Genomic DNA, 14,837 nt, shown 5'->3' on the forward strand with positions numbered 1-14,837 from the left:
CGCCCGCGGCTATTGGGCAGCGGGCCTCACCGCGCGCGGCTTTCTCTACCAGGAACGTCTCATGGCGCTTGAAAATAAGCAGGCGCGGCGGACCGCGCCGCCATTGGCGGCTCCCGCGCTCCGCCCCCTCTAGCCACGCCCCTTCTCTGGCCCAGCCAATGGGCTGGCGCAGCGGGCCAGTTCGAACGGCGGGGGCGGTGCGAGTGGTGTCGGTTGGCGCGGGCGGGCAGGGCCGCTCGGTTGGAGCTGTTGTCATGGCGCTCTCTTCGCTGCAGCCCCTGGAGGCACTGAAATACGCCGAGCTCCAGCGCATCGCCAAGGCCGCCGGGCTGAGGGCCAACCTTCGGGTGAGGCGGGGGCGGCTGCGAGGGAGCGCTGCCCACGAAGCTCCGGGTTCCGGGGTGCCCCGTAGCGAGAACGCGTCCCCAGCCTCCAGGGCGCACCCTCCCGGGTCTGGAGCGCCGCGGGGTGCGGCGGTGGCTTCGTCCTGGGGCGCCCGGGGGCTGCGCTGCCGTCCGCAGCGGGCACGCACTTGGGGAGGGGGAGAGCGGGGCTCCGGTGTCCGCCGGGCATGGAGAAGGGGCGGCTGCCCCGCCTCTGCTGGCCCGGCTGCTCCCCACTCCGGTGTCCCCGTGCGGGTAGCTGTGTTTGTGTGTTTGGCTTTGTTTGTTTTGGTTTTTTTTTTCTAACGACTCGGAGAGGGAGGAGCAGTGACAAGAGAGCACCTTACGGGAGGAGAGGGCCGTCGCGGTTAAGGGCGAGAAGCCAAAGGGCGCCCCAGGGTCCTGCCTGGAGCTGCGGGCGCTGTGAGGCGCGACCCGGCTCCGCCCGCAGTGATGGCACAACTCGTAGAGCCTTAAAGGAAAGATCTTGGGTGGACAAGGCAGTTCCCTGTCCTCAAAGGACTCAGAGCTTTTCTGGAAATATTAGTTTTGGGGTACTTTCTTTGATTTTGTGCTGACCTGTCTACTTAGGTGTTTAAGAGTCTTTCATAGCTTGAATTATCAATGGTGTATTTTCATCGTTGTTTTATTACTGTTACTGTTGAACGTATGCGAGGGATGAAAAGAATGCTTTGCCTGTAGCATGGGCAAGGCAGAAGCAATTGCAGAAATTTGACACAATTTTAATTCAAGTTCAGCTGCACTGTGGGGCTTAAAACAGTTTGTCTCCTTCCTTGAACAATTAACCTCCTCTACAATAGAGCAGGGGAAACCTAGTCAAGGAGATTTGCCCTTGTGCCTCCGTGGAGAATATGCTGCAGATTTATCTGCGGCCTTAGGCACTTTGTCTCATTGACTGACTCGAGCGAGTCCTTGGTGTGCCTTATGCTGCTGGATTCGGGAAATGTTCTGCTCGCTCAGTTTGTAGGATGTGGGTTGGGCCTGGGCAGCTCTTCAGTGACTGAATGGCCTGTTTGGTTCATGGGTTGTTTTGTTTTCTCTTCAGGCAGACAAATTGTTGGAATCATTGAAGCAACACTTTGAAAGGACAAATGAAGAAAGTGAAAATATGGTAACATAATAAATCAGACCTTGCTTTTAAGAAATGTGAACCTTAATTTGTAACCCATAGAGCAGAGCGTGTCCTGAAGAGTGATTTTGACCACAATGGGAACTGTAATAGAAATACCTTTTTCTTCTTAGTGCCCTTAGTTTTAAGTACTTATGTGCTGATAGAAATAGATATGCTAATGTTAGTTTTGAAGCGGCCTCTATGACTGAAAGCTGATTTCCTTTCAGCTGCCAAAATTACCAATGCATTTTTCAGCATCAGTACAAACCTATTCTCTGTGAACAATGACATTTAATATCCACTGAACAAACCTTAATTCTTGCTTGTTTGGCTCCAGACACTATTCAGTAGTAAATACAAAAATACTTTATTTATTTTGCATGCCTAAATGAGGAGGACTAGGTACTAATTGGAAAGCATTTTGCATCTACGACAGTTTACTTTCCCTATAATGAAAGCAATATGGTTGTGCTGCTTCCTTTATTTGCCTCTTAGTGTTTTGTTTTCTTAATTTTTAAAAAGTTTTCTGTAAGCTGAATTGTTTTGTTGAGTGTGCAATGTTTTTGATTAAAGTAATTTGTTATGTCCTTTTTCTAAAATACATCTCCCTTTAAGTGCATCCCTTAAAAATCTTTAAAGACTTGAGGAACTGGTATAAACTTTGTCAGCTTTTTAAAAAATTTCATGAGCAGGAAAGGAGCCCTGTTTTTACTGGTGAAGAGTATTCCACAAATGTACAAATATGGGAGGATCATGACATCATGCAAGTTAGATTTCAAAAATAAAATATTAGATTGTTATAATTTATTAAAATGAAATGTGATAAACCAGTCATCGGAATTGTATTTAAAGTCTCCAAACAATGAGCTTTGATGCTTAAGGGAATCTAGATTGTGCCAGTTTTTTGATTACTATGCTGCTATGTGGCATGCTACTGTTTATCCTTAGTATAAAATACTTTTTTAGATAATAAAATTGTAACTGTCCCTGGTGTATTTTGTTCATATTTGTATCAGATATCTTCCAGTTATAGTATTTTTCTGCTACAGGGTTCTGTAAAGAGTGCATGTGCTTCCATTAAATCGGATGAACTGAGCAATCAGGAGGAAATGTCTGATTCAGTGTGTTTCATTACAAAAATACCTGGTCAGGATAAGAAAATAACCAGAAAAAAGAGGAACTCCCATGAGGAAACTAACAGCAGTGAAGAAAACCCAGTGCTTTCTGATGAGAAACAGGTGATTTGCTTGGCCTGCTTTTGTGTGCTGTCCTCCCTTCCTCTGAGCATAATTTAAGCACACTTGATTTCTTTTCAGTCACCATTTATAGGTGGTATGTGTTCATATATGTGTGTGTGTTTTGACATGTAGAGAAATTGATATGCAAGCATTCTGGTACTGGTCTTTTGTATTTTGTAGCACTGGATTTTGTCCCTTTATACTGTCCCATAATAAACAGACATTACTTCTAGTCACTGCTTCAAGACAATAAATTCCTCTAAGAAATATACAATTCCGAACATTTTATCTGAGTGTAAGGCTGCTAGTTCATTGTAATATTCTGAATCTTAGGCTAGCTTCAGAATTTATCTAAAATAATGCTGTTCTCTCTTTTTTGGTACAGAAAAAATTATCAGAAGTTACACAATTGACTAAATATAATATTTTTTTTATTGTGAGGGGTTGTGTGACTTAGGAAGAGCAAGTTACAGGTGAGATGAAGGTTGAATTTTTTTGAGTTACAAGGAGTAGGTAAATTAAGAACTGTCTGAAAGACTTTTACTGAGGTAGAGGAGGGGAATGAGAAAATGAGGAGTATTAGTCTTTTAGTATTAGAGAATTGTACAGTATGCAAAAATACAGCAGTAAAAAGTACCATCCCCAGTGAATTTAATCTTACTTACAAATCATTAATTTTAATCCATAAAGGCAATTTTATACTAAAATGTGAGAGCTATGCAGGTCAAAGCTTTCTAATATATCTTAAGTGTGTGAAGTAACAGGGTATTTCACAGGTTAACTCAGTTTGGTCTTCAGAAAATCTCTTGCTCAATCTCTCAGTCAAAGAAGACTCAGCTGTGAGGTTAGAGCCCAGTGCTTTAGGCTTTATCCAATCTGATGCTGAAAACCCTTGAGGATGAAGGCTGTGCACCTCTCTGAGCCATCTCTTCCACTGGCTCACTGCTCTCAGAACAACAGCCTTGCTTTATATCCAGCTGGAACAAACTGGTTAAACAAGGTATGTTTAAATTGCAGGCGCATTCTGAAATGAAAGAAAATGAAGTGCCTCAGGGGGAGCACAAAAAGGGACAGAAGATATCACAAAACAGAATCCAAATAACTGAAGAGAGAGCTATTGAGAATCCAGGGATGGGTGCTGGGCAGAAGAAACAGGCAGGGAAGGCTTCTGCTAAAGGCAGGGGAGGACAACGTAAGTAGAAAATTGGATAAAAGTAACTTCAATTTGTGCTGCTCAGAATAACCAAAAGATAATTTTATTGTGTCTTCATAGCGTTGTTGTGGTGCATCTGCTGATCAGTAACTTGTTTTGGGGCTACCAGAAGAAAATTGGTCTGGTTTGAGTTTGTGTTACTTGTTTAACATGGTAACACAAATCCACAGATTCTGCAGTGTAGGAATTTTGCTGGCTTTGACTTCAGAACTCTTGTTTTAGTGAAGGAGTCTTCAGAGAGATGAGTGTATTTGAGTTTTATACTTCCAAAAGGATCAATGCCTTTTGGAATACCCTTGAGGTGTTGTTTGGCCTCTAGGAGGTGGCAAGAAAGAGAGGACTTTGCTTCGTTATGGTCCTTTTAGCTTTTTCTACAGATGAACAGTTTTATCTTTTGCTTTCCAGGAGTAAAATCAGCAGAAAACATAGAATCCTTTACCATTTGTTTGAACTACCTAAGAGTATCTGAATGTATTCTACTGGATCGCTTTTTCATCTGGTGATGTCTTTAGTCCTTCAAACATGATGCCACTGAAAATATTAATTAATTTATCCCCCACTGCTTTGTGTATGCAGCTGACATGAAGAAATTAGTTTGTCCACCTAATCTGATAATTTCTTGATATTGAGGGATCTGTCAAGTAAGATACACTTCTGCATTTGCTCTGTTAGGCTCAGTGTATGTAGTCTGTAAGTTTATTATGGATATTCTTCTTGTTCCATAGAATTTACAAGGACAGTCTTATGGGAGACCACCAATAATTTTGAACTAGCTCAGAAATGGGGTTTTTCTATGAACTAAAATGATTTTCTTTGTTTTTAAAAACAAAAGCAATAGGGTATGAGGGGACATCACTCATCTTGACAGTTGGTAGAGTGCTCATCTCTTCCTATAGCTGTAGCAACAAGTCTGCATTTAATATCAAATTGATTTTTTTAACTGCACGCCATTATTTGTTTCCAATAAGGACTTCTTTCAATATATTGTAGTCATCTAAGCTTAATTTTGAGGGGATGTGAATGACCAGAAATACAAGTGTTTGCTGTTGTTATGCAAAAGCTGAACTTGATGTTAAGTTGCTATCTGATTTTTTTTTTCTTAAGAAAATTAATCATTAAAATGTGAACGTGAGTGTATTACTACACCTGAAAACACAGATGACAAAAATAGCTTGGACTTTGTATATAAATAAGGCAGTGGCAGAAAAGTTGGTCAAAAGGTATTTCTTCTTTAGTATCAACATTTAAAAAACACAGACCAAGGCCTGTGAGTTTAAAGTTTTTGTTTACTGCAAGCACAGGTCTCTTGTAAACTTTCCCTGAAAAATATTTTACTATCATAAGATACTAACCTAATATGACCTGCTTTGAAGAGATAAAGTGCGTTTTGAAACAAACATTGGAACAATATTTAAAACCACTGTGATTACTTTAAATCATCCAGGAATCATAATGATTTTGTCTAATCTTGCTGTACCAGGTAATGCTCATCCTGCAGGAGGGAAGATCCCTTTACATGTAGGCCGCGCACCCAGGTCTGCAGGAGGGACAGCCACCACACCAAGTAAGATAACCTGCCATCTCTAGGAAGAGATGTGTTTTCTCTGTGTAAAGAGAGACTTGACTTAGTTTTTTAGAACTCAGATTTCTAGTTGTGCTCAAATGAAAGAATATTCTCTCTTTAAAAAGCAAGAAAAAAGAATTCCCAAATGTTACATATCAAGGTACATATTCCAGCTTGTAAATTCATAGTAGTAAAAGACTGGCATGTATGTTAAAAAACTGGTTTATTGAACATTTTGGTACTTTTCCATACAAAACTTGTATTAATGATTTTGAAAGAACAGGAACACATACATGCTATTATTCCTGCTTGTTTAGCTTTCACTTTATAAATACTATGGTTGTGCTGTACTACTACACATTAGCTCATGTTCATCACTTCTTAAAATGTGTTAAATCGTCTCAAATGTAGATGTATTTGTTTTCTTTAACTGCAGAATTTGGGTGTTGGGTTGGATGATCTTTAAAGGCCCCTTCCAACCCAGACCATGATTCTATAATCCTCCAGGCTACCAGGTAATGGGCCATGTAGCTGGTGAAAGATTCTTTTGGTCCTCTTTGGTCAGCTGTGTCTACAGCCTTTAGTTAGAGGGATGCATTGGCTTCTTTGAGGCCGTGACAATAGGTGTCACAAAATTCTCCTATTATGTACTAAACTCCCTTAGCACCAAATTATATCTGTGAATGTTCTTATTTTTGGAACTTCTTAGACTTCAAAAAGTTGCATGAGGCTCAGTTCAAGAAAATGGAATCTATTGCTGACTACATTGAGAGGAAAAAAAAACTGAATGAAAGTTGCGGCGCAGTCAAGGTAAGAGATAACATGGGAAGATACCCATTGTTGGCATATTCAATTATTTTGAGGGCCTTTCTGTAAAAGTCCTGCCAGGTCTTTTTAGATCAGTAAGTAGCTGGTCATGTGAACCTGCAGTGGAATATCATAACCAATATATATAGTTATTTGTATATAACTTATGTAACAATACAAGGTTTTACATGTTAACAGTGTACAGCTGTAGAAACCAACAACTAACTTGTGGTTTTTGAGTAAAAATAATTGTCACAATTACTTTGGTGAAAGATCTCCTGGATCTTTTGTTTACAACTTTTTTAATTGCTGCAAAATTTAACCAGGGGGATAGGTTATTTTTCAAAGAGCAGGAATTAAATATTTTCTCTTTTGTGCCTGAATTATCATCCCATGGCTGCCTATGATTCTCCTTAAAAATACATTCAATATGTGTTGTTCTCAGTTCTTGTATTTCACCCTCACATGGGTGAAAGCTGCTAACAGACCCTCTCACAAAGTGCAGTAAAGCCTAAAAAAGTGACAGTAATGCAACAATGAATGTGTGAATGAATATGGCAATGGCCATAGAATTGTTCAGGTTGGTTACTCTAGCACTGTCCATATCAAACAGTAACAATGAATGAAACACCTGAATGTTACTTTTTTTTTTTAATGGCATATATTGTATCAATGTATACTTCAGACAAATGACTATCTGCAGGTGCTGACCAGAAAATCAAATCCCTTAAGAGCACCAGAAAAAGACACTCCATATTCTAATGTATGTGTTGTCAGGTCAATTTAATAATAAAAATACTTACATTTAAAATATGCTTTTAAAGATGAAAAAAAGGGAGAGAACTGAAGGGGCCATATGCTTCTGATTCACTGTGTGTTTTCCCTTCCTCTTGGCTGCTTTGTAGATAAATTTTCATTAGAGTGTGGTAACTCAGAATTTGCTTTTCCCTAGAAACAAGCCAGTGGCAAAAGATTTTTATTCAGCCCAAAAGCAGAAAGAGGCAGGTTCTCCACCACCAGCACTCCTTGTAATGTCCGGCGCTCGCCACGCAATTCTCTGAACACTGCTAATCGGAGCATTTTATCCCAGAAATCTTCGTTTCATCCTTCTGTACTATCAACATCCAAAATGAACGTCAGGTAAAAAAACAAATCAAAGCTACCAGCAAGACATTTGATGTGATACACATGAAATAATTAACACTGACTGTGAATTTACTGCATTATTTCTCTTCCAAAAATGAACTATGCAAGACTAATTCTGATTACTAACTTTCAGCCTGGCTTTTTGGGTGGTTTAAGCCTCCTTGTGCTGTTACTGTCTTCATTTTTCATTTTTATGTCTGTTAGAAGAATCTCAAGTCCTAGCTTTCATTTTTGTGAAGCCAAATGATGCAAAATCAAGCAAATTATTTTACTTCTATTACTGTGTTAGGTTTTCTATTTTGCCAGGCAGCCTAGTAATTTCTGTTTATCCTAATTAATTTTTCTGTAAATTTTTAAAATCAGAACTCTCTTCAGTATTCCAGGTGAGTCTTGCAATGGTTTTTAGGTACTTTCTTCCTTCTGTCCTCTACTTCCCCTCCCCTTCAGTGTCACAGCATGGGTCCTCTTGTGATTGACTAAGCAGCCTGTTTCTAGCAGATGGGAACTGACACCAGAAGTCATGAGGAATTTTTAAATGGAGGAATTCTTACTCAATGCTATTATACCTTGCCTCATTTCCTTTTAGAACATCATGCGTATGTCATCATTCTTCCACAGTAATCTAATTCTCTATTAGTGTTAATATTTCATGAAATTTCTAATTTCTAATGAAAGCCTTTATTTCTACTATTTCTTTGTTGATTTCTAACTATTACACTAATTTTGACTTTATTCAGTTTCTTTAACCTTCCACAGCGACTGAAGTTCTGATTATTCTCCCTTTGCTAACAATACACAGTTGTTCACAGGCCTTGGTTCCAGTGTTCCTTGCTCTGATGACCTTCACTTTTCCACTTCTGCATGCCAAGATCATGGCTGCTGAGAATTTTTTTTTGTCCCTGACTAAAATGTATTTGGGATTATTGTTTTTAAGTCAGATAATGGAACTTCTCATATTACTGTCTGATAATATATATTTATGAGACTTTGGAATGCAGGTCTTCTGCTGTTTAAAGGTCAAAATCAAACAAACTTAATGGCTTTGGTTTTACTTTAAATGTCTTTTTGATTTCAATCGATAACAAATGTAAAAAATACACTGCCTCTCTTGGATGAGCTTGGATGTCTTCACTGTAGCCCTAATTGACTTCTAGCAATATGTGAACCAAAACATTAATTTCAGAATTTGCTTCCAAAATTCCATTCCACAGTTGCACTGTGGTGGTGGACCTTGCAAGCTGTACTTCACCATAAACTTGCTTGTCCACAAAAACAGCTTTCTTCAACATTTACTCCTTGTCTTTCTAAATCTTGCAAGCTCATGTCTTATTATCATGCGTTTTTGCAAGATCTTGAATTTTATGCATGTGCAGATATGAGTAATCATAGGTGTTCATTAAAAATGTGTATATACACATTTGGAATACATAGGGAATGTGTGTGTCTTGGTATGCAGGTGTCTTGGTTTGGAAAGACAGGAGTCTGCTAAGGAAGGCAGGAGCCACCCATGAAATGGAGAATGTAAACCCTCCCCACCCCTCCGAATTGCTATAAATTTTAAGGGGCTCTCAGGCAAAAATATGGGAGCAGGTGTTATAAATGATCAAATCAGTAGCCAAATCTATAAAAAAATTAACAAAGATTTATTAGATCAATAACAAAAAATAAAATTTCAAAAGACCACCACAGCCAAGACAGCATCAGCCCTGGGTGCAGGCGCTGGGTGAACCAGGGTCCGAGTGACAGAGTGACAGTGTGACTGACAGAGTGACAGTGTTTCCCCAGAGGTTCACCCCGAGTGCTTCAAGTGAGCAGCTGAGACATTCCAGCAATCATGGCCCCTGAAGGTTTAGATGCAATCTTCCCAGGTACAGATGCCAGAGAAGTTAGCAATATCTTAACGTTATCCAGGGACTAGTTGAATAAAAATAGGACTCTGTTCCCAGCCAGAGTGGTCAAACACATTACTTTGGTTTTCACAATATATTATACACACATATAGCATGAATTATCTCTACCATATACTACACAGAAAATAACAGTTCTTTAATAGGGAAAAAAAAAAGAGAAAATAAACAATACATACACTAGAACAACACTGACAGAGTCAGAACCCAACCTGACACCCTGTGGGTCAGGGTGTTGGTGGCAGTCTGATTGAAAATGTGGCTGCAGTCCTCCTGAAGTGTCAGGTGTGGTTCTGTTGGGGCAAAGGGGGGTCCTGTAGAGAAGGATGTATTCTTCCTCTGAAGATCCAGTGGAAGAAGAAGACAGCTGCTGATTCTCTGGGGAATCCCATGGAGAAAACCATGTTGGTGTCTCAAAAAACTTCTGGATTATATCTGGGTAGCAATGCTTGGCTCCTCCCTCTGGGCTCACATCTCCCAGTGGGATGTTATAGTTCTTATCAGTCATGCAGTGCCATTCAATAGTCTGTTATCAGCAATGTCCCCTCCTGAGGGAGGTGTGAATGTGGTCACTCAAAGAGAGTGATAAAGCAAACTGCCCACTTGACAAAGGTAATCTGCCATACAGATGGTGATTGAAAACATCTTGCATTGCAATCTTCAACAGCAGATAACTTGTGTGTTTCAAAATTGTCAGCTTCTTCCTCTTGTAGGTCTTTGAGGTCCAGCATTCTGTTAGTTGTCTTTCAGTTTTTCTTAATTTGAATTTTAAAACTAATGAAATATGCAATGCTTTACTACAGAATCCAGATCTAAAGTAAATCATATCTGTTGGTGAATAAATCTACTAGCTTATTGCACCCAAGTATATTTGCTTTTCAAAATAACAAGAAAGTCAGTTCTTTGTATTTTCTAGTAGTACTTACTGCTATTGACACTGGCTCGAAACTTGAAGTGTTATACCAGCAAGGTATTTTAGTACAGTTTTTGTATGAGCTGTGAACATCTTTCATAAAGTAAATATTTCTATCTGTAGTAAATAATTTAATAATAATTAATATAGAAGGCAGGACCTTCTATATTCTGGCACATTGCTTACATTCTTTGTAGGTGACTGAACTTGTCTTCATATTTCTAAAATCAGGTTCTCAGAAGCCACAAAAGATAATGAGCACAAACGCTCTCTTACCAAGACTCCATCTAGAATGTCTCCATACATGGAGGAGCTCTGCACACCTGACACTCAAAAGAGCTGCAAACTACGAAGTCAGAAGAACAGTAAGGGAAATGCAAGAAATAATGATCTGACTGCATCAAAGGGTAAGGTGCATGGTGGCTATTTGGCTCTTTCAGATCAAGACTTTTGTCTTACTGAATTACTGTACAAGTTTTTAACAATCAAATGTCATGTAGACCCAGGTTTTAATTTAATTCTCTAATTTATGACTGGTTCTTCAGAAACTGCAGCAGTTTCTTTGTTTCCTTTGTTTTCCAGTGATTTGACTAAAATGTTTAGTGCCACAACTTAAACATATGGTACCTAGCTACCTACAGAAAAGAGGATAGAAAGTCTTCCAGACCTTTAGGGACTACATAGCAGAAGATTCAGATAGCAGATACAGGGACACTCCCTCAGCACAGAAAGGAATTCCTGACACCTTCCCAGAGGTCTCGTTCTTCTTGTGTGGTTAGCATGCATCAGGCTTCTAGCTGTGCTTTAGGATAACCTGTTATCATCCTCAGCACCCTGATAACTCAGGAAATAAAATTAAGAAAAATCAGAAATCTTCTGATTACTAACAATTTCTGCAGCAGCACTGCTCTGCTATCCAGCCATTGGCACCCTTAGCATTACAGGGATATTTGCACAGGTCAAGAACCCTGAACTTCCTGGTTTGCTGTATAATAATACTGATGTTTTCAAGGGGCAAGCAAAATTCCACAGTGATCTGAAGCTGACCTGAGCCAAAAGAATTCTCCCTTAACATGAAAAACCACTTGGTTCCAAATAGGCATGGAAGAAACACAATTTGCCTTGAAGGACTAGAAAAACACATGGAGCTCTATGTGCTCTTCCAAGGTGTAATCATAGCTGAAGGGCCAGTACTCTACAACTCTTGTCCCTCCCTATTTCAAGTGAGAATTGCATTGTTTCTGCAATTCTATCTTTAGAAGTAGCAGCAGGGGCATTTAATGGCTCTTTGGTCTTGGTAATCGCAGTGTGGTCTTTCTGTGTACATTGATGCTCCTGCTACTCTAATGATGGTATCTTGGCGCCTTTTGTAGTTCTTACCCCCTTCAAGTTTGGAGCTCAACCTGCAGAACCCACAAGTGGCAAGCAGACATTTGATCTCAAAGCAAGTCTCTCTCGGCCGCTTCGGTATCAGCCGCACAAAGGTACCGTGACCCTGCGCAGCCTGGGTCGGTCACAGCCCTTGCACTCAGCTGCTCCTGCAGGGCACTTTGATACCAACAGTGAGAACAAAGTGTGCAGCCTCTTTTCCTGTCCCTTTTGCTTTCTCTATGGGTTCCCACACAGTCTGATATTAAATTTCTTCATAATATATGCTTCGAGCGCCTCCCTACTGAAGATTAGGATTTTATGACCTAAAGCCCATAAATACAAGAATAAATATCCTTGCATTCCACTGAATAGATGCATGTACAGGAAATACAAAATATTCCTTACACAACGAGGTGGGTTTTTTTAATCTCATGTGAGAAGCTGAACTTTTGCATGTTGAATGTTACTTCTAAACACAGTCACCTGTTTCTACTTACAGAACTACTTATAGAGAATGACACTGATAACATAGCTTAAAGAGATTTCATCTTCAAAACAACCAGTAAGAAACAGGCTAGCTAGGATAAATTCATGATAGGAAGTTAAGCACACAATTAGTTACTAAACTATTAAACTAGTCTCTCTTTTTGCTCCTAAATTGTAGGACGACTAAAACCGTGGGGAGAATTTAAAGAAAATGCTGTTCTCAGTAGGTCTGGTGGTATCTGTTCACGTAGGAAAGATTACAAACAGCCACATCTCCAGACAAGGTTAGTACACCACTCGTCTTTTTATAGATAGTGTTACTTAAAGTAATATGATGATTCATTCTTCTTATTAGGATTTAAATGCAGTTTAGGAAAGAATACTTTTGTATTAAAGCCATTTTTCTTTCCAATGACTGTTGAAATTTCAAGCAGGCCAACAAAAGGCTGCTCTGAATTTAAGACTTTTGGTTTTTTTCCACGAACAGTATCAGTTCCAGGGTTTGGAGATTTACCTTAATCTTGGAAGAAGCTGTCAATATTACCATGCTGTTACCTCGAGTGTTAGACTTGCATGTCTCAGCAGATGTATTTGCTTGAATGTTTAGGTTCAGTCCATAGTGGTACTCTTATCTCTGCCTATGGCAAAGGCAGCACACTGATTAAACTTGTGTTAGGCTGTGGTCAGCTTCAGATTCCTTTGGTTTCTAGTGTCTCTACCTTTAATAAAACTTGACATGGTCTCTTTTTTTCCCTCCAGGGAAGAAAGGCGTGAGATGCTTGAGCAAGACAGAAAAGAGAAAAGGGCTCATGCTCATGGGAAGCGTAGAGGCCTATCTGGGTGTTAGGATGAACAAGAAGTATCCAAGACTTCACTGTAAATACTGTTCCTCTCATGTAAAGGCTTGTGCTCTGTGTCTGGTTCAGGTTGCTTTTAGCTAGTGAAATCCAGAAAGCAATTAATGAGACCTTGTAATGTGCTCTGAGCATAATGATGATCAACTTCTCCACTGAGAGTTCTAACCTTTGAGGGGCTTAGAACTCTCTTGTTGCTTCATAATGTTTTCATTTAACTAATTTACTTGACTAAAAGATGTTAAAGAAGAAAATATGAGTGGAAAAAAGATGCTCGAGAAGCCTCCTTGCAACTTAGGACAGACTTGTGCATCAGAATGCACTTGTTGTGTGCTAGAATGCAGGCTTTAGATAGCAGCAGCTTCAAAATGTTCCCCAGTGTTCAAAATGACAAGATTTGGAAATACCTGCTTGCCCTGTTCTCCAAGTCAATCCTTAAATGCTCTAAGTTACAGCAATTATTCAGCATTTCTAATCTAATCCTATGGAATAGTAGGGAATTTCAAAGAGAAGAAAAAATATGCAAGCTCTCTGGCAAACTAATGTGTAACATAATTGTAAACTACCTTTTTGAAAAAGTCAGAACTGAATTTACAAATTACCAGTTGAATGCTTTGGTACAGTTAAGGTTTTCTTCCTTTCTATGGTAAATAGCAGATGTTAAAATTCTCTTGCTTTTCACCTCTAAGATGTCAGTTGTGTTGAGGTACGCTCAATACCTTGGTTTTAAAAGAAGCTGTTATTTTTGCATTTAAAAAATACATAGAAAAGTTGTCTGGATTTTTTAGGGATAGAAGTAGAAAGGTAATTTAGCAGTTGTAATCTCAGCTGTTAAGCAAATAAATGTTTCACTGAATTTAGTGTCCCATCAAATATATGTTGCAATGTCAAGAAAAAGCAAATTTTTTAATAAAGAAGACAATAAATGTTTTTTGTATGTCCTGTTTATCACTGGCTTTATCATTTAGTATACCAACTACAACTTCCTTACTCTGGCACTCATTTTGTTCCCACCTGTATTTACTGCTGTGTTTTCCTGTGCCAGGTTTTCCTCACTAACTCACCTGCCCTCCCACTTCATGGAAAGATGTTAGCTCTGATATCATCATTCTTCTACAATTAAGCAGCTGAATTCAATGCAAAATGAAAATGGTAGTATAACATTCTGTTTCAGCTTGCTTCATTGTGGTCTCTTCCCTATAAAATACAGTACATTTAATATTTCTAAAGTTCACTTAAACAAGGTCACTGTGGAGAGGTCAGTGCTTTGATTATTAAAATTTGACAGTTGCAACATGCCCTTTACAAAACAAGTGTTGGGTAGTTATCTTGAATTACTGAAAACTGGATTTCTCTGCAAAAGGGAGGTGTTAAGGTTCTGTGCAGCAGTTGAGGCTGTGAATTCTTGCTACACAGCTGAGTTAGGTAACTGCACACAGCAGAAGTGGGATCTGCTCTGCCCTGTAATGATGCTAAGTCAGCCAAGCTCTGCCCCCTCAGGGAGCAGACAAAGCTGCAGCTTTCCTCCCACCCCTCCTTTGGAGCATTGCTTCTTTCCAACATCCTTGGCTCTGTATCATTGTAGGATTATCTTCAACAGCTCTGAAGGAAAAGTCAAGCCTGCTGCATAGCTCTTGTTTCCATCTTGGCAGTGGCAGCTTTTTCTTTTTTTAGCTATCTAGAGGAGCCAAAGCTAAAGGTTGAAATACTTCTGTCTTTTCCACTTCTGGGGCTGCTCTTTGTAAATTTCAGAAGCTGAGTCACACCAGTCCTCAGAGTATTAATTCTCATACCTTTTTCAGTTAAAAACTAGCAAATGCAAG

General features: G+C 39.5%; 1 protein-coding gene across 1 annotated transcript; it reads left to right on the forward strand.

The window, feature by feature from the left end:
• Positions 1-254: 254 nt before the first annotated feature.
• NUSAP1 (nucleolar and spindle associated protein 1) lies at positions 255-13,674 on the forward strand. Its single transcript, XM_054276084.1, has 11 exons — positions 255-347; positions 1,450-1,515; positions 2,565-2,753; positions 3,771-3,945; positions 5,447-5,530; positions 6,240-6,340; positions 7,290-7,477; positions 10,535-10,722; positions 11,677-11,787; positions 12,339-12,444; positions 12,920-13,674. The coding sequence occupies exons 1-11, from the start codon at positions 255-257 to the stop codon at positions 13,005-13,007; spliced, it is 1,389 nt and encodes a 462-aa protein (XP_054132059.1). The 3' UTR covers positions 13,008-13,674.
• The last annotated feature ends 1,163 nt before the right edge of the window (positions 13,675-14,837 follow it).

The sequence above is a fragment of the Melozone crissalis genome, unplaced genomic scaffold (genome assembly GCF_028551555.1).
Source record: "Melozone crissalis strain CALT ecotype California unplaced genomic scaffold, PUWL_Pcris_2 ptg000018l_1, whole genome shotgun sequence".
Lineage (NCBI taxonomy): Eukaryota > Metazoa > Chordata > Aves > Passeriformes > Passerellidae > Melozone > Melozone crissalis.

Bases quoted from the DNA above. Each gene is read 5' to 3' on its own strand.
- NUSAP1 (XM_054276084.1), top strand. From the start codon at position 255: ATGGCGCTCTCTTCGCTGCAGCCCCTGGAGGCACTGAAATACGCCGAG. The intron at 348-1,449 runs GTGAGGCGGGGG...TTTTCTCTTCAG, and splicing joins GGCTGAGGGCCAACCTTCGG to GCAGACAAATTGTTGGAATC. The intron at 6,341-7,289 runs GTAAGAGATAAC...GCTTTTCCCTAG, and splicing joins AAAGTTGCGGCGCAGTCAAG to AAACAAGCCAGTGGCAAAAG.